We start from the raw sequence: 19837 nt of genomic DNA on the forward strand, positions 1-19837 counted from the left end.
AGGATGGGGGAACAAGGGGTGAGACGAACGGACTACAAAGGGTCACAAAGAACTTTTTGGGATGATGATGCATTCATTATCTTGATTGTGGTGATGGTTTCACATATGTATACATGTATCAAAACTCATCAATTTGTATGCTTTAAATACGTGCAGTTTACTATTGAGGTCACTTTCCTATCAGACCTCATTGGTCCTTGCCCCTTACTTATCCAGCTTCCCCTTAAGACTCGGCTTATCTCTGTTTGCCCCCACCTTTGCCCTGTAAAGGAAAACCTTTTTCTGTTCGACTGTGAGATGCTTCAAGATTTATGAGATAAGAGCATTCTGTCTATTACAATAGTCTTTCTTCCGAATAAAGCCTTTCCTTATCTAAGTCCGAATTTGCTTTTTGACATTTTTTCAATTATACTTCAATAAAACTGTTAAGTTTTTTTCAAAACTACTGTGCAAGTCAGACAGATGGCCTCATAAAAGAATGGAGAATCAGGAAATAGACTATGTATACAGGAATTTTGTTTATTATAAAAGTACTACTTTAAGTGTTTTTGCAACAACTGATCATTAGTGGATAATAGTTAATTCTCTAACTCACTCCACATGAACCCCCCTCAATTAAAGAGCTAATATAAAACTTTTAAATTAAAGAAATACTAGAAGAAACTATAGAGGGATTATGATAATAACCTTGAAACAGGAGTACTAAAAGCCTGATCAAAACACAAAATTTAAAAAGTCTTAAGAAAAAAAATTGATAAAGTTGCCTTCACTTAAATTTTAAATTTCAATATAATAAAATACATCATATGAAAAACTAAATGCCAAAAGTGAGCCCTAACATAAACTACAGACTTTGGGACAAAATGACGTGTCACTGTAGAGTCATCAATTGTAACAAAGGCACCACTGTGTGGCAGGATGTGGACGGTGGTGGAGGCTGCGCGTATGTGGGGACGGGGGGGATACAGGAACTCTTGGAACTTTCCATTCAGTTTTGCTGTGACCCTAAAACTGCTCTAAAAGATAAAGTTAATTAATTTTTAAAAAGCCAAATGGTAAGCTACAGACAGAAGGGAAATATTAGAACATACACAACGAAGGACTTTGCCTATAATATACGGATTTCATCTAAAAATCAATATAAAAGAAGAATCAATAACCCAACAGAAAAATTGACAAAGGATATAAAACAGTAATCATAAAAGAAAATTATGCATTTGGCTTATAAGCATATGAAAAGATATAAATTAAAACAACATCTTATTTTTCACCCATCAAAATTAAGAAAACATTTATTATCCCGCGCTGGCAAGTCTATGGGGGGGCATTGAATGCCATGAGATACCGTTGACAGAAGTGCAAATTGACAAAGCTTTTTTGCGGGAAATTTCATAGCCTCTAATAAAATTTAAAACACACATACTTTTCAATTCAGCAATTCTGCCTTTATCTATTTATCTTAGAAAAATACTTGTATATATACACATGCGGCGTGCACAAGGATGTACTGTTCACAACAGAAAAACACTAATTACAGTAAGTAAATGCCCATCAATGAGAGTATGGTTAAAGAAATCCTTATATTGGAAAACAAATCAGTAGATTAAAGAATTATGTCTACATAATGTAATGACATAGAAAAATCTCCAAGATATATTAATAGAAAAAAAACCTCTGCACACAACATAGTAAGTCTGATTTCATTTATGTAAAAAAAAATCCAACTATTTACAAATGTACATAATGTGTATATTATGTGTGTGTGTGTGTATTGTGTGTGTGTGTGTATATAAACATATACAGAACGAGAGAGAATAAAGTCTAAAAAGAAACACACTAAACCTGTAAGAATGATTACCATTGCAAAAGGAAGCTAAAAAATTTATGGGGGGAATAAAAGTAGGAAAGGGGAATTTTGTTTGTACTTACTATTTCAAACTTTTTTAAAGATTGGCACCTCAGCTAACAATCGTTGCCAATCTTATTTTTTATTTTTTCTGCTTTCTCTCCCCAAATCCCCCAGTACATAGTTGTATATTTTAGTTGTGGGTCTAGTTGTGGCACGCGGGATGCCACCTCAGCATAGCCTGACCAGCGGTGCCATGTCTGCGCCCAAGATCCAAACCAGCGAAACCCTGGGCCGCCAAAGCGGAGCGTGAGAACTCAACCACTCTGCTACGGGGCCAGCCCCTTGAAACTTTTATACCAAGAAAAAAAACCTGTGATGTTTGAGGGGGCAGGGGGTACATTTTTAAAGAGTAATTTTGTAGTGTGAAAGCTCAAGAAGCAAACAAAGACTATTTCAATAAGTTTGATAGCGAAGTAAACAGTCAGGAGAAAGCAAAACATATAAAATATTTAAGGAGAAAGATCCAAGAATGCCTGGAAAGGAGAAGGGCTTGGTCATGCTAATGGCATAACGTTAATTTAGAAATTAAACATAACCTCATTAGGCCTTATTTTCCTCATCTGAAAGTGAGAATACAAAAAAATATCAATCTTATAGGGTTACTGTGAGGATTATACCATGTAAGACATTTAGCAGAAGTGCCTGAAATGCAACAACAGTGCGATGAAGGCCCATTACAATTTCATCATAAATTGCATACTGCTTTTCTAGAACATGAAGCCTTCTGGCAAAAGCCAGGTGTGGTCAGGTAAAGAAGCAGCAGCAGCACTTGTGGAAAAGACTGAGAATACAGTAAAGCTTACACAACTGAACAAATTTCTTTAAATTTAGTGCAAGGCTTAGGAGGAAAGGGCTTCAGTGGCTCATTTTGAGAGGAGGATGGCTAAGATACAGAACAATAATAAAAATAGACATGGGCTTAGAGCAATAAATGTGGGTAATACGGGTGATAAAGCAGGACACCAGTAGGTAAACTGAAGCTTAATAAGAGAGAATGCTAATGTGAGTAGCAAGAATTTTGTAATGGAAGGACTCTGGAGAATGGGCCGGCTTCAATTTATTATTAAAATGAGTTCAACTGAATAAAGATTTCTGCAATGGCAGTGCCAGAATAGCGAAAGCTTACAAGTAAAGAGCCACGGGAAAAACTGGTTAGCTCTTTAAAGCAAATACACGACTCAATAACCATAAGAGAAATGGCAGAAGGTAGCAAAAAGTAGATGAATAAACATGCTGCTTTCCTTGACACCAGAATAGACGACTCCATTAGTTATGTTCTGACCAATCCCAGGAATACATCCCCACAAGCAAAATACCTATCCTCATTTTGTCACTGAACTTTACTTTAGCCCCTATGCCAGAGTCGCTCAAAGCAAGCTATTTTATTTTTTGCAAATCCTGAAGCAACTTCACAAAGCAAAAATCAAACATTACACTGACCTTTGGAGTACCACAGTCACACTCTTCCCCGGAGTCCACCAACTTATTTCCACAGAAGGGAGCACTATAGGCTTCGTCTGGCTTCGGAATATTAAGAAGGCAGCTTCCTCCTTTATTTAAAGTTAACTTCTCAAAGTCCTCTGCACTGCAACTGCTAAAGTTTCTGGAACCTCTATAATAAACATTAATAAAAAGATCTCATTGTCATATATATAAACAATGGAATACTACTCAGTCATAAAAAAGACAAAAATCATCCCATTCGCAACAACATGGGTGGACCTTGAGGGTATCACGTTAAGTGAAAGAAGCCACACAGAGAAAGACAAACATCATATGATTTCACTCGTATGTGGAAGATAAACACATGGACAAAGAGAACAGATTAGTGGTTACCAGAGGGGAAGGCGGTTGGGGGGTGGGCATAAGAGGTGAAAGGACACAATTATATGGTGACTGACAAATAATAATGTACAACTGAAATTTCACAATGTTTTTAACTATTATAACCTCAACAAAAGAAAAAGAAAAAGACCTTATGTCATAGCAATTACTCATTTCAAAAATTTTAAGTCACGTCTTCAACCAAATGAATATTTAAAATGACAGAAAATAAGCTAATAAAAATAGAGAGAATGGGAATTAATCTCTATTTCTAATAAATATAGACCATTGTTTCAATTACTACATAATTCAGTATTTTGGTTACAATATATTATACCTCCATGAAAATATCTTCCAAACACATCACTTACATTGAAAATCAAAATCATAAATCTCATCATCAGGAGAGACCTTAAAAATTATCTATCTAATCCTATCCTGAATTAAGTTTTGCTTACCTTCCATAGTAAAAGTTCTTCAAATATTTGAAGCTAACTATATGCTTCCCCAATCTTTTTTCACTCTGCACAGTAACATTCTTATGTTCCCTCACTGTCACTTACAGGGAGTCATGTGAAAATAGTGTGAATGGGCAATTTCAGTGAGGGTGCACTATAGTCATCCAGTAGTAGAACGCACAGGGGAGAATTTAAGCTTCAGTTTGAGGTTTAAATACCTTTTATGATAACTCCTAAGAATGACAGTTTATACTCTGAACGCTAGATGGGCTTCTAGAAACTCTTCAACTGCAGCTATGTGAGATTTATACGTACACAATTACACATACAATCTTGATGTGTTCTACATGTTGTTGGGGGTTTTTTAGTTACTCTTTTACTCAATAACTATAAAATATTTTCAGATAGTCCTATTGGCTATTTTTACTTTTTTTTTTTGGTGAAGAAGATCAGCCCTGAGCTAACATCTGTTGGCAATCTTCCTCAATTTTCTATGTGTGACACTGCCACAATATGGCTTGATGAGCAGTGTGTAGGTCCACACCCCGAATCCAAACCCATGAACCCCAGGCTGCCGAAGTGGAGCATGCAAACTTAACCACTATGCCACCGGGCTGGACCCTATTTTTACTTTCGAAGACTAGTGGGAAACACACCAATATATACAACAAGAATCTCTGAGAAATCTAAGTCACATTAAATTTCATCAGGGGAATATGGGGTGCCCTGAAAGAATCTGTTTTCCATTGGTTTGAGTAATGGCGCCAAAAGTAGCAGTGGGAGTGAAAACCGTTGCATTATAGTGATTGAGGAGGTCTCCCAATCTAAGCTGAGTCTTTTGCACACCCGTGGAATCTAAGAAACAGTTCCTTCATATGAGACTTTGCCCCCTGGGTATACATGTTACACTCTTCTTTGCTAACTGGCCCAAATCTCCAGGGAAGTAGACAGTTCTGGCTCTTTTCTCTTGGGAGTGGAGAGCAGTCTGCCTGGAACATTTTAGTACTGTTAACTATTTCACAAAAAGGTCTTTGCACGGAGGATGCTGAAGGATTTTAACAGATAAACCGGCAGAGAAAGAAAGCAGAAAGAACATGAATAATCAATTGTCTATAATAAAAAGCTAAACAAAGACAATATTTGAATTCATATGGAAAGAAAAGACTTACCACAAGGTTTTTGACAGTAACAAAAATGCTTATTTTCTGTATTCTTTTTCCTGCTACTCTCTGTTTAAGAATATTTTGAGTAGGAGTCCTTTTGTACAATATCATTCATTCAACAAATATTTGTCAAACATCTATTATGTACAAGGCATTCTTCTTTTTGCAAGGGATAAAATAGTAAAAAGAAGCAGACAAAAATCCCCACTCCTGTGAAGGTGACATTCTAGTGAGTGGGACAGACTACAAACATAAGGAAGTAAATTTGATAGTATATGAGAAGATAAGAGCCATGGGGGGAAAAGCTAAGCAGGTGAAGGGGATGACCTGTGCAAGGGGTGGGGGGGCCAGTGCAATTTTTAAAAGAGCAGTCAGGACAGACACTCCATACATTGTGACAACTGAATCAAAACTGGATATCTAAGGGGAGAACATTACAGGGAGAAGGAAGAGCAAGTGCAAAAGCCCTAAGGCAGTAGCCTGCTCCACAAGTTCAGGGAACAATAAGGAAGCCAGGGGGTTGGAATGGAGTGAGCCAGGGAGGGAACGCATAAGGAAGAGCCACAGTCAGAGAAGGTGGGAATAGGCCATTGTAAGAATCTGACTTTTTACTGTGAGTGAAATGGGGAGATTCTGGCAGGGGGGATGAGACAGTGGAAAGTGTTGAGCAGGACGAACATGATTTGACTTCTGTTTTGATAGAATCACCATGCTTGCTATGTTAAGCAGGAAGACCACACAGAAGGCTCTTTCAGAAATCCATTCAAATGATGATGATGGATCAGCAGGGTATCAGCGGAAGCAGTAACAAGTGTTTGGATTATTTATATGTTTTAAAGGAACAGCCATTAAAACGAAGAATGTGGGGGAAAAAGAGAGATGTCAAGAATGACTCCGAGGCTTTCATCCTGAGCTACCAAAAGGAAGGTGTTACCGTTAACTGACATGGGGGAGACTGTGGGTAGAGCAGGTTTTAGGAGGGACAATAGTAGTTTGAGTCTAATAGACATCAAGTGGAAATGTCAAACTAAAGTATATAATAATAATTTGATAAACAAGAGACTTCCATTTAAACAGAGGTTTGTAATTGTTTTTTATTTCCTATTATTGATCTTTATGTAGTTAGTACAGCATCTGCCACATAGTACACATTCAACAATGTTTTCTGTTAGAATATATTAATCAGCCAACAGCGACGGCAGTTGTGCAGACATACGTATATTCCTACATTTGAGTCTTCAATTTTAATCTACACAAAGTCCACCACTTCTAAACAGGTTATTTTAAAATAAGCCTGTTGTTTTGCAGATGGAACACATTTTCTCATAGAAACAATGCTTTAAATGTTTGATCCTAAAGCAATCTACAAAAAGAAAGTCTGTTTCACCCACAATGAAGTTGACTATAGTACTGAAGAGGATAACAAAATCATAAGCACTTCTGGCACTTTTTAGCAGATGGAGATAGTAACAAACATCCCCAGGTTGGCCTTTAGCAATGCTTTCGAAGCTAAAATGAAAACATTCTTGTCCTAGTCATCCTTGGATGGCACCTACAGTAATAAGAAGGATAATCTTTCTCCTGATACTTGGCTTGAATAGCAAGTAAAGTTTTCCTACTCTTCTACCTATCACTTCTGGGCAATAGGATATTAATTTAAAGTATCTCCTTATCTCTTTTCTCACATCTAGGTGAGTCTCCCAAAACTGCTTCAAAAGGAGATAGATGTGACTGAGAATAATGGAAATGGTCTACCAGAATATGATAAAAAAAAAAAAATCAACTATCATGTAGAACGTTCTTTATACCAATAATCTAGAAATAACCAGAACACATTCCCACCATTAACATCCTAACACCCACAGCCTAGAAATAGGAAGACCTAAGAGAAGACTCTAAGTGATGGCACTTAGATTTAAAAAGGAAAAAAAAAAACAGATCACTCTGATTTTGGAGACCTTTGGTGTAGGTGGCACTGAGGGGGAGTTAAGAAAGCCATTTCTCCAGAAAAATACCTCCCAGGAAGAGCACCTTACAGTTCCAGGAATCCAAGAGCTGTGTGTGAGAAGAACACTACCAGGTTGCCCACATATCTTAAATAATAATGAATATCATGTTACAAAGTTAGATTATAACTAATATTTACCAAATAGCATATGAAGTAGAAGGTGGAAAATCTGTCCTCAAAAGAAGAAGATTTAACACCACCAAGGATAACAAAATCCTACTTGTCAAATTATTCTTACCAAAAATTATTCAAATACAATGGCCAATACATTATCAAAACACAACATAGAGACACAAGATACTATGATAACCACTATGAGAAAAAAAGAGACACTATAAAGAAAAAAAAAAAGATACAGTCCAATAAAGTCTCCAGATACTAGCATTATCAAACAATAACCAAAAAAAAATCCCTGCTTGCTACAGTCAAGGAGAAGAATGACAAGCGTGAAAATTTTAGCAGGGAATGAAAATCCACAATGTAGGAGATTTGAAAGAGAACCAGATAGAAATGTGGCAAATGAACTATAAGGGGCAAAATTAAGAATTCAGCAGATAGGTTTAACAACAGACTAAATACAGATGAAGACAGGATCAGTGAACTGAAAGATGTCAAAAAAATTACCCAGAAAGGGGCTGGCCTGGTGGCGCAGCAGTTTAGTGCACACGTTCCACTTTGGCAGCCTGGGTTTCACCAGTTCAGATCCCAGGTGCGGACATGGCACTGCTTGGCAAGCCATGCTGTGGTAGGTGTCCCACATATAAAGTAGAGGAAGATGGACACTGATGTTAGCTCAGGGTCAGTCTTCCTCAGAAAAAGAGAAGGATTGGCAGCAGTTAGCTCAGGGTTAATCTTCCTCAAAAAAAAAAAAAATTACCCAGAAAGAAACACAAAATGATAGAAAATATAAAAAGAAAGAGTAAGAGACAAAGAGCACATTGTGAGGTCTCACACACAGTTAGTGAGAATAACAGAAGAAAAAAGACAGCAAATATGCAGAAGCACTATGTACAGAGGCAGTATGTGAAAACATAATGACTGAGAATTTTTCACAACTGACAAAAATTATCAAACCACAAACCTTTAAACTCAAAAAACCCTAAGTAGGATATGAATGCATATTTTGTATGTGTTTCTGCATGTTATATATATATTTTATATATACATATATATATTTATTATATATACTTACAAATATATTTATAAATATATTACACATATTTATATATATATAATATATATATTTAACTTGAACATGATAGTGAAACTTAAAAAAAAAAATTAGGGTGGAAGATGATACTCCAAGCAATGGTAGTTGAAAGAAAGCAGGTGTTGCCATACTTCCACCAGACAAAACAGACTTCAGAAAACAAAGGTAACAAGAGACAAAGATCGGCATTATATAATAATAAAGGAGACAATCCACCAAGAAGACATAAACATTTATTAATATATATGCACCTAACATAGGAGCACCAAAATATATAAAGCAATTGTCAGACCTCAAGGGAAAAACTGACAGCAATACAATAATACTATGGGACTTTAACACCCCACTTACATCAGTGGACACATCATGGAGAGAGTCAACAAGAAAACATCAGCCTTAAATGACACATTAGACCAGAATGACTTAACAGATATATACAGAACAATTCCATGTGAAAGCCGTAGAATACTCATTCTTCCAAGTGCACATGGAACATTCTCAAGGATAGACCATATGTTAAAATATAAAACAAGTCTCAATAAATTTAAGAAAACTGAAATCACATCAAGTATCTTTTCTGACCACAAGAGTATGAAACTATAAATAAATTACAAGAAGAAAACAGGGAAAATCACAAATTTGTAGAGATTAAACAACATGCTACTAAACAACTATTGGGTCAATGAAGAAATCAAAGGAGAAATTAAAAAATACATGGAGATAAATGAAAATGAAAACATCACATACCAAAACCTATGGGATGCAGCAACGCAGTGCTAAGAAGGAAGTTTATAGCAATGAAGGACTACCTCAAGAAACAAGAAACACCTCAAATAAACAATCTAACCTTAACCTACAGGAATGAGAAAAAGAAGAACAAACGAAGCCCAAAGTGAGAAGGAAGCAACATGGAGGCAAAAAAAAAAGAGTGAAATACCAACATGCTGACAGAAAATAACTGACAATATAGAATTCTATATTCAACAAAAATATCCTCAAGAATGAAAGAAATAAAGACACTCTCAGGAAAAAACAAAAACTAAGAGATAGTAAATACTATCAGACACACACTAAAGGAAATTCAAAAACAGTTCTTCAAGGACATTAAAAAATGATACCAAACAGAAGGTCAGAGATTCAGGAGGATCAAAGAGCAACGGAAGTGATCAATATGCAGGCAAATCTAAATGAATAGTAATAAACAATGCTCATTAAACATTAATAACAAACAATGATAACAATATCTTTCTGGCACATAGCTATACAAGTCAAGAAGGGAATTTGTTGTTAGTGCTGTTGAGTCAATTCTGACTCCTAGTGACCCTGTGTACAGAAGAGCAAATGCCCTGTTTTGCTATCCCATCCTCTCATCTTCTGGTGTTATATCAGACGATGCTCCACTGTTATTCATAGCGTTTTCATGACCAATTTTTTCAGAAGTAGGTGGCCAGGTCCTCCTTCTTAGTCTGTCTTAGTCTGGAAAGTCTGCTGAAATCTGTACACCATGGGTGACTCGCCATGGGGTATTTGAAATACCAGCAGAGCTTTCAGCATCATGTCAAGACCACAGCCACCACAGTATGACAATCAACAGACAGGTGGTGTGGTTCCCTAACCTGGAAATTAACCCAGGCCTCGGTGATGAGAGCACTGAATCTCTGCCACTGGACCACCATAAGAAGGGGAGAAAAGGAGTTAAACTGTTCCAAAGTCCAAGAATTGTGTAAGGAAGGAAATGATTTAATATTAGATACAATAAATTAAGAACATGTGTTTTAATTTCTAGGGTAACTTCTAAGAAAAATAATATAATAAAAGACTAAATAAGTTCCATTCTAATAGAGGGGAAATAATGACTATCGAAAACACACTACCAATACAAAAGAAGAAAGAAGACTTTTTTAAAAAGAACCTAAAAGAAGACAAAAAAGACATTATAAGATGGTATTTATACTACTACTACTGTATTTCATTAATCCTAAAACATATTTTTTATAAATTTAAAATACTCTGAAATTGGGATTCATCTTACAATTAAAGTATTAATTTAATTGGCACCATTTTTTCTTTTTTAGTGATATGTAAGGGTATATCTTATAATCAATGACATCTACATTGCAATAAATACAGTATAGTACTAATTACATTAATCATAAGTAAATTAAGTGATACAATTAAGAGACAAATATTGTCAGGCTGGATTTAAAAATAAAACCTAAATGCATGTTGTTTAAAAGCACACACCTAAAACAGTAGGATAAAGAGAAATTCAAAGTAAAAGGATGAAAAAATACACTGTTGACATTACAAAATAAATCTGGGGAAGCTAAATTACTATCAGGCAAAATTGACAGTCCTAGCCAATGCAATAAGAAAAGAAAATGAAGACATACAGATTGGGAAGAAAGAAATAAAACTGTCTTTGTTTGCAGAAGACATGATCATCTACTCAGAAAACCCAAAAGAATCAACAAAAAAATTTCTGAAACTAATAATCGATTATAGCAAGGTTGTAGGATAAAAGATTAATTTACAAAAATCTATTGCTTTCTTATATTTCAGAAACAAACAACTGAAATTTTCAATTAAAAACACAATACCATTTATATTAGCAGAAACAAAGACAAAAAAAAAAAGAAATATTTAGGTATAAATCTAACAGAATACGTACAAGATCTATGAGGTAAACTACAAAACTCTGATGGAAAAAATCAAAGAAGATGTAAATAAATGGAGAGATACTCCATATTCAAGAACAGGAAGATTCAATATTGTAAAGATGTCAGTTCTTCCCAACTTGATCTATAGATTCAATGCAATCCCAAACAAAATCCCAACAAGTTATTTTGTGGACATCAACAAACTGATTCTAAAGTTTATATGGAAAGGCAAAAGTTTCAGAATAGTAAACACAATACTGAAAGAGAAGAATAAAGATGGAAGACTGTCACTATCTAATTTCAACACATACGATAAAGCTACAGTAATCAAGGCAGTGTGGTACTGGCAGAGAATAAATAAATAGATCAATGAAAGAGAATAGAGAGTCCAGAAATAAACACACACAAATACAATCAACGTATCTTTGTACCAAAAAGCATATCTTTGGAACAAAAGCAATTCGATGGAGACAGGATAGGCTTTTTAACAAATGGTGCTGGAACAAATGGACAACCGCATGCAAAAAAAATGAATCTAAACACAGACATTATATCCTTCACAAAAATTAACTCCAAGTCAATCACAGTCATAAATACAGAATGCAAAACTATAAAATTCCTGAAGATAACCCAGGAGAAAATCTAGGTGACCTTGGGTTTGGTGATGACAGTTTAGATATAACACCAAAAGTATGATCCTTGAAAACGAATTGGTAAGATTTTATTAAAATTAAAAACTTCTGCTCTGCAAATACTCTGTAAAGAGAATGAAACAGCAAGCCACAGACTGGGAGAAAATATTTGCACGACACCTATCAGATAAAAGACATCTAAAATATACAAAGAACTTTTAAAATTCAACAATAAGAAAACAAATGACCCAACTTAAAAAGTGGGCCAAAGACCTTAACAGAACCTCACCAAAGAAGATAAACAGATGGCAAATAAAAATAACACATTATGGGTAATACATTATTCCAGGAATAATTTTACATTACAATATCAATGAATATTATCCTCTACTTTGAAAGAATAAGAAGAAAATCATAGGATTATCTCACTAGAAACAAAAAAGAGCATTTGACAACATTAAACATCCATTAATAATAAAATCTCTTAGATCACTAGGAAGAAAACAAATTCTCACCAGAATGTTGGTTCTGCAAGGAGAGAAATCTTTGTATTATTAATATATCTGAGGCACTTAAATTAGGGCCTAGCAGAAACACTTTGCAACAATTACTTCTTCTTGAATAACCCAATAAGGGATATTTACAAAATCTTCAGCAAACATAACATTTAATGGCAAAATGCTGAAAGCTTCTCTTTTGATATCAAGAATAAGACAAAGATGCACATTACCATCACTTCTATTTGAACATTGTACAGGAGCTCCTAGCCAGTACAATAAGGTAACAAAAATATATAAATAAGTTTTAAGGACCGATGAGAAAGAAAAGAAATTATCATTATTGCCAGATGATATGATTGTATAAGTAAAAATCCAAAAGAATTTATAGGTAAATGTTTAACACTAATATAAGAGTGTAATAAGGCTGCTAGATATAAAATAAAGTCAATTTTATTTTCATATAAAGAATTAGAAATTGAAGTTTTAGAAGATACTTTCAGCAGCTTCTAGAAATATTAAGTAGAGAGAAAACACTAACAATACAGGAAGTTTACATCTCTACAGAGATAACAAAAGTATTATAAGAGGAATTAAAGAAGACTCCATACTGAAAATACGTTAATTCTTCACCAAACTAACCTAGAGATTTAATACAATACCAATCAAACCTCCAATAAGACTTTTTGTGGAACTTGACAAGCTAATTCTAAAATTTACATGGGAAAGCCACAACTAGCCAAGACCCTCTTAAATAAGTAGGTCAAAGTAGGATAACTTGTTTAATATAACCCATTATAAATCCGTGGGAATTGGGAAAGTGCAGCATTGATGCAAATATAGACAAATAAACAAAAGAAATAGAAGCAAGAGCCCAGAAACATACACATATATTTGTGAACACCTGATTTATGACAAAGGTGACACTGCAAAGGAGCAATAAAGGAAAGTCATTTTAACAAATTGTGCCAGTTCAACCAAGTATTCATATTGGAAGAAACATGACCTCTACTTAGACAATGCACAAACGGTAATTCTAGGTGGATGATGAACCTAAATAGGAAAGTCAAAACAGATGAAGAGTTGGGAAGACAACACAGAAGGATATCTCTGTGACAGCAAGCTCAGGGAACAATTTCTTAAGACACAAAAAGCAACAGTCATAAAGGAACAGATTGTTATACATGACTACAGTAAAACTATAAATTAAGAACTTTTCACTTAAAGTCATCAAAAAATTTATTTAAAAACTTCTATAAACCAATAAAGATAGACACCCCAGTAGAAAAACTGGGAGGTTATTGAACAGTGTCTTCACATAAAAGGAAATCCAAATGGCCTGTAAGTATGAATAAGTGATCTAACCTAATCTCATTAGTAATCAAGGAAATGCAAGGTAAAAGCACAATAAACTACTACTACATACCCAACTTATTATTAAAGTTTCAAGTGGAAGAATATCAATTGTTGATGAGGTAGCTAGTGGGAACTCATTGTGCCCCACAACACACCCCCTCCACCCACCTTTGATTTCAGCAAAGTCATAGTGGACAGTTCCCCACAACTCCTACCTCTAAGCTTATTTGCTTCAGGTGTAACTCAAAAGCACAGGGGAGTTAAAATCCCTGGGGGCAACCCTCAAACCAAAGGCAGTGGAAGCAACAAAAATTAAAATGTACTGCAGCTACCTGCATCAGGATGGGCAAACATCCCAAACACAATGTCAACTAATAAAAGCCACACCAACAGGAAACATACCATATAACTCTGCTTATTACTCTATTTTATCTATTCTATGATTAGAGCTCAAAAGAGACAAAAAAATTAAAGTATTTAAGAATACATATTTAGGTTGCACAACTGTAAAGAAAAGCAAGGAAAGGATTACCCTGAAAATCAGGATAATGGTTAACTTTGGGGAAGGAGGTATGATGGGGAAAACCACAAAAGGGACTTCTGAAGATACTTGTAGTGACTTGGGTAGTTACACAAGTGTTCACTTTATAAAATTGTGCTCAGCTGTACACTTGTTTAGCTAGATTTGCTGTATATTTTATTTTCACAATAAAAATTGGGCTTTTTTAATGTAGCACAAGTTGCATCAGAATAAGAAGACCCAGCAAGAGTTATCCTTGGAGCGTCCCTTCCTGCAGTCAGGCTCAGTGGCATCTAGTAGACCAGAAGGGTACTCAATGAGGACTGAGAAATCCTTTAGGAAAAAAAGGATGAATTTGCTCAACCTGGTGGGGGTTGTCAGAGATCAGAAAGCTGACGTGGAGTCATAGCTTTTACAGGAAGTAACCATCAATAAGAAAATAGAATCATAAATAAGAGACAAACATATTTGAGACAATCTTATATTCACGCTTAGGTTTTGATATGCAGTAAATTTTAAATGTAATATTCATAAGACAATTATTTTCAAACTATTTTATAATTACTTTAGACTTTAGGTCTCTTCTTTGACACAAGATTTACTTAGCAGAGCATTTTAAAATTACCAGTCCATTTAGGGGTTTCTGTTATGAACATTTAGTTTTACCACTTTGTAGTCAAAGAATGAGAAATGCTCTGTTTCTGCTTTTTAGAAATTATGTATGTCTTCTTTTGGAAAAATATATGATCAATTTTTGTTGAAGTTCCTGGACACGTAAAATGAAGATTTATGCTTTGCTTGTGCAGAGAGTTATATTTTTATCTATTAAACCAATCATATTAATATTTATTTATGACATAACAAACAATTATGAAGAATGCTCATGAATGATTGTATATCTCATAAATTAAAAGTGTTCATTTTTGCCTTATATTGAGTCTCTTTGCTTCAGCTATGTTTCCTGGATACAACATAAAATTACAGTGGTTTGTGATCTAGTTTAAGAGGCATTTCACATATATTTGTCAAAACTGTTACATTTGGCCCTAAATCATTGTACCTTACACTTCGTATTTTGGAACACTTTAGTGATATGTTTTTGCTTTCTTTCTTCTATGTAAAATAAATTTCCTGTTATCAATTTTACTTAGGGGTTATTACCATAACAATTTAAGATAAATTAGAAGCGAGATCAAAATGGCAGAGTAGGAAGGTCTGGAGCTCACCTCCTTCCACAGACACACGAAAACTACAATTATATAGACAGCAACTATCGCTGAGAACAACCTGAAGACTAGCAGAACAGATTTTCCACAACTAAGGATAGGAAGAAAAAGCTACATCAAGACAGGAAGAGGGGTGGAGACAGTCTAGTCAGGACCCACAGCCCCCAAACAATGACACACAAGTAGGAGGGATATCACAACTGAAGAGGTCCTCCCAGATGAGCCAAGGGCCCAAGCCCCACATCAGGTTCCCCAGCTCAGGGGGCCTGCACCAGGAAGATGAGCCCCCATAGTGTTTGGCTTTGAAAACCAGTAGGGCTGACACCCAAGAAAATGAGAGAGCTGGAAAAACCGAGACTCTGTTCTTAAAGGGCGTGCACACAAACTCATTCGTTCCAAGTCCCCGTGCGGAGGAAGCAGTTTGAAAAGTGCCTGGGTTATATATGAAGGAGATTCATTGACTAATTTTAGGACACATGCCAGAGGAGCAGGGATCTGTTGGAACTTTCTCTGGGGACAGTAATGCAGGGTGGAGGTTTTTTTTCTTAACTTTCCTTCTACCTAGCTTGCCCGGTACTGGCAGGTACCATTTCTGATACATTCCATCTACCCTCCCAGCACCGTTCACCCGACTCCTGTTTTCTGCTGAGGACCTGCCCTGGTTCTTGCCACACTCCACACAGTAGGTGGCCCCGGTTGGCACCAGAGCCTCTCCAAAGAACCCCCATCCTGACTTACCCAGAAGCCCTAAAGGAAGCCCCTGCCCCGGCCCACCCAGCAGGTGGACACAGCCAGCACCAGAGCCCCTCCAAAGCAGCTCCCACCCCAGAGGGCCGACCCTGCACATCAGTGCACCCACAGCAATTACAGCTCAGGCACAACAGCAGGGTGCACGCAGCCTACACAGGGGTCACACCTGAAGCACCTGGCTCCAGTGACTAGGGGGCCTGTCTACTAGGCCCCACAGGACACCTTCTATTTAAGGCCACCCCTTCAAGACCAGGAGATGTAGATGATCCCTAAAACAGAGAAAGAAACAGAGTTAAGCAAAACGAGGAGCAGAGGAGTGTGTTCCAAAAGAAGGAACAAGACAAAACTTCAGAAAAAGAACTAAACAAAACAAAGATAAGCAATCTACCAGATAAAGAGTTCAAAGTAATGGTCATAAAGATACTCACTGAACTCAGGAAAGGTATGGAGGAACACAGTGAGAACTTCCACCAAGAGTTAGAAAATATAAAAAAGAACCAATCACAGCTGAAGAATATAACTACTGAAATAAAAATACACTAGAAGGAATTGACAGGAGATTGGATGATGCAGAAGAATGGATCAGCATTCTGGAAGGCAGGGAAATAGAAAGTACCCAATTGGAACAGCAAAAGAAAAAAGAACTTAAAAAACTGAGGATAGTCTAAGGGATCTCTGGGACAACATCTAACATTCACATTGTAGGGGCCCTGGAAGGAGAAGAGAGAGTGAAAGAGACAGAAAACCTATTTGAAGAAATAATGGCTGAAAACTTCCCCAACCAAGAGAAGGAAACAGACATCCAAGTCCAGGAAGCAGGAAGAGTTCCAACTAAGATGGACCCAAGAGACCAACACCAAAACACACTGTAATTAAAGCATCAAAAGTTAAAGATAAAGAGAGAATCTTAAAAACAGCAAGAGAAAAACAAATAGTTACATACAAGGTAAGCCCCCTAAGACTACCAGCTGATTTTCTGGCAGAAAGTTTATAGGCAGAAGGGAGTGGCATGATATATTCAAAGTGCTGGGGGTAAAAACTTACAACCAAGAATACTCTGCCTGGCTAGGTTATCATTCAGAATCGAAGGAGAGATAAAGAGTTTCTCAGACAAGCAAAAACTAAACGAGTTCATCACCACTAAACTGGCCCTACAAGAAATACTAAAGGTTCTTCTTTAGCAGAAAAAACAAGGCCATAAGTAGAAAAAAGAAAATATATGAAAGAAAAAAAACCCACTGGTAAAGGCAAACATTTAGTAAAGGCAATGGATCAGCCACTTAAAAAGCTAGTAGGAAAGTTAAAAGACAAAAGTACTAAAATCAACTATAATTACAATAAGTAGATAGGGGATAAACAAAATAAAAAAGCAGAAAATATGATATCAAAAACATAAAACATGGGGGAAAGGAGAGTAAAAATGAAGTGCTTTTAGAATGTGCTCAAACTTAAGCAACTATCAACTTAAAATAGACTGCTCTATAAATTTGTTGTTATATATGAATCTCATGGCAACCACAAATCAAAAACCTACAATAGAGACACAAAAAATAAAGAGAAAGGAAAACAAACGCTAAAGAAAGTCATCAAATCACAAGGGAAGAGAGCAAGAGAAGAAGGGAACACAGAAAAACTATAGAAACAACCAGAAAGCAATTAAAAAATGGCAATAAGAACATACCTATCAATAATTACTTTAAATATAAAATGGACTGAATGCTCCAACCAAAATACATATGGTTGCTGAATGCATAAAAACACGAGACCCATCTATATGCTACCTACAAGAGACTCACTTAAGATCTAAAGACACTCAAAGTTTGAAAGTGAAGGAATGGAAAAAAATATTCCATGAAATTGGAAATGAAAAGAAGGCTGGAGTAGCAATACTTATATCAGATAAAATAGACTTTAAAACCAAGACTATAACAAGAGACAAAGAAAGACATTACACAATGACAAAGGTATCAATCCAACAAGAGGATATAACGCTTGTAAATATCTACACACCCAACATAGAAGCACCAAAATACATAAGGCCAATATTAACAGGCCAAAGAGAGAAATCAACAGTCATACAATAATAGCAGGAGACTTTAACATCCCACTTATATCAATGGATAGATCATCCAGACAGAAAAGCAACAAGGAAACAGTCGTCTTAAATGACATACTAGACCAGATGGATCTGGTACATATATACAGAAAATTCTACCCAAAAACAGAATATACATCCTTTTCAAGTGCACATGGAACGTTCTCCCAAAGAGATTGCATACTAGGCCACAAAACAAGTCTCAATTAATTTAAGAAGACTGAAATCATATCAAGTATGTTTTCCAACCATAACAGCATGAAACTAGAAATCAAGTACAAGAAAAAAACTGGGAAAAAACACAAACATGTGGAGGCTAAAGAACATGCTACTAAACAACCAATGGGCCAAGAAAGAAATCAAAAAGGAAATCAAAACATAACTTGAGACAAATGAAAATAGAAACACAACTTTCCAAAATCTATGGGATGCAGCAAGAGTAGATCTAAGAGGAAGTTTACAGCAATACAGGCCTACCTCAGTAAAAAAGAAAAGTCTCAAATAAACAATCTAACCTTACACCTAAAGGAACTAGAAAAAGAAGAACAAAGCCAAAAGTTAGTAGAAGAAAGGAAATAATAAAGATCAGAGCAGAAATAAATGAAATAAAGACTAAAAAAAGAAAAAGTAAAGATCACTGAAACTAAGGGCCAGTTCTTTGAAAAGATAAATGAAATTAATAAACCTTTAGGGAAACTCCAAGAAAAAAAGAGAGAAGTCCCAAATAAACAAAATTAGAAATGAAAGAGATGAGGGGGCCAGCCCAATGGCCTTGTGGTTAAGTTCAACATGCTCTGCTTCAGCAGACTGGGCTCAGTTCCTAGGCATGGACATACTCCACTCATTGGCCACCATGCCGTGGCAGTGACCCACATACAAAATAGAGGAATACTGGCATAGATGTTACCTCAGGGCCAATCTTCCTCAAGCAAACAGAGGAGGATTGGCAACAGATTATGTTAGTTCAAGGTGAATCTTCCCCTGCCAAAAAAAAAAAAGAAATTTATTTTTTAAAAACAGAAAACAAATAACAAGTGCTGGCAAGGACGTGAAGAAAAGGGAATCCTCATACACAGTTGATGGGAATGTAAATTGGTGCAGCTGTTATAGAAAACAGTATGGAGGTTCCTCAAAAACTTAAAAACAGAACTACCATGTGATCCAGGAATCCCACTTCTTGGTATTTATCCAAAGAAAATGAAAACACTGATTCAAAAAGGTATATGCACTCCTATGTTCATTGCAGGATTATTTACAATAACCATGATATGGAAGCAACCTACATGTCCATCAACAGATGAATGGATAAAGAAGAGTAATGGAATATTACTCAGCCATAAAAAAGAATGAAACCTTGCCACTCGCGGCAACATGGATGGACCTAGAGGGTATTATGCTAAGTGAAATAAGTCAGAGAAAGACAAATACCATATGATTTCACTTATCTGTGGAATCTAAAAAAAACAAAACAAAACAAAGCAAACAGAACAAAACAAAAACAAACTCATAGATACAAAGAACAAACTATT

General features: G+C 35.8%; 1 protein-coding gene across 2 annotated transcripts in view; it reads right to left on the reverse strand.

Moving 5' to 3' along the window:
- ADAM9 (ADAM metallopeptidase domain 9) overlaps positions 1-19837 on the reverse strand; it is a 164334-nt gene that overhangs the window by 73047 nt on the left and 71450 nt on the right. For both annotated transcript variants that reach the window (XR_011534352.1, XM_070598850.1), the window contains exon 12: positions 3350-3521. Coding sequence is in view for 1 of the 2 variants with exons in the window: in XM_070598850.1 (XP_070454951.1) it covers positions 3350-3521 (172 nt within the window). In the remaining variant the exon portion in view is untranslated. The remainder of the gene's footprint in view (positions 1-3349; positions 3522-19837) is intronic.

This window comes from Equus przewalskii, chromosome 28, assembly GCF_037783145.1.
Source record: "Equus przewalskii isolate Varuska chromosome 28, EquPr2, whole genome shotgun sequence".
Classification (NCBI taxonomy): Eukaryota; Metazoa; Chordata; class Mammalia; order Perissodactyla; family Equidae; genus Equus; species Equus przewalskii.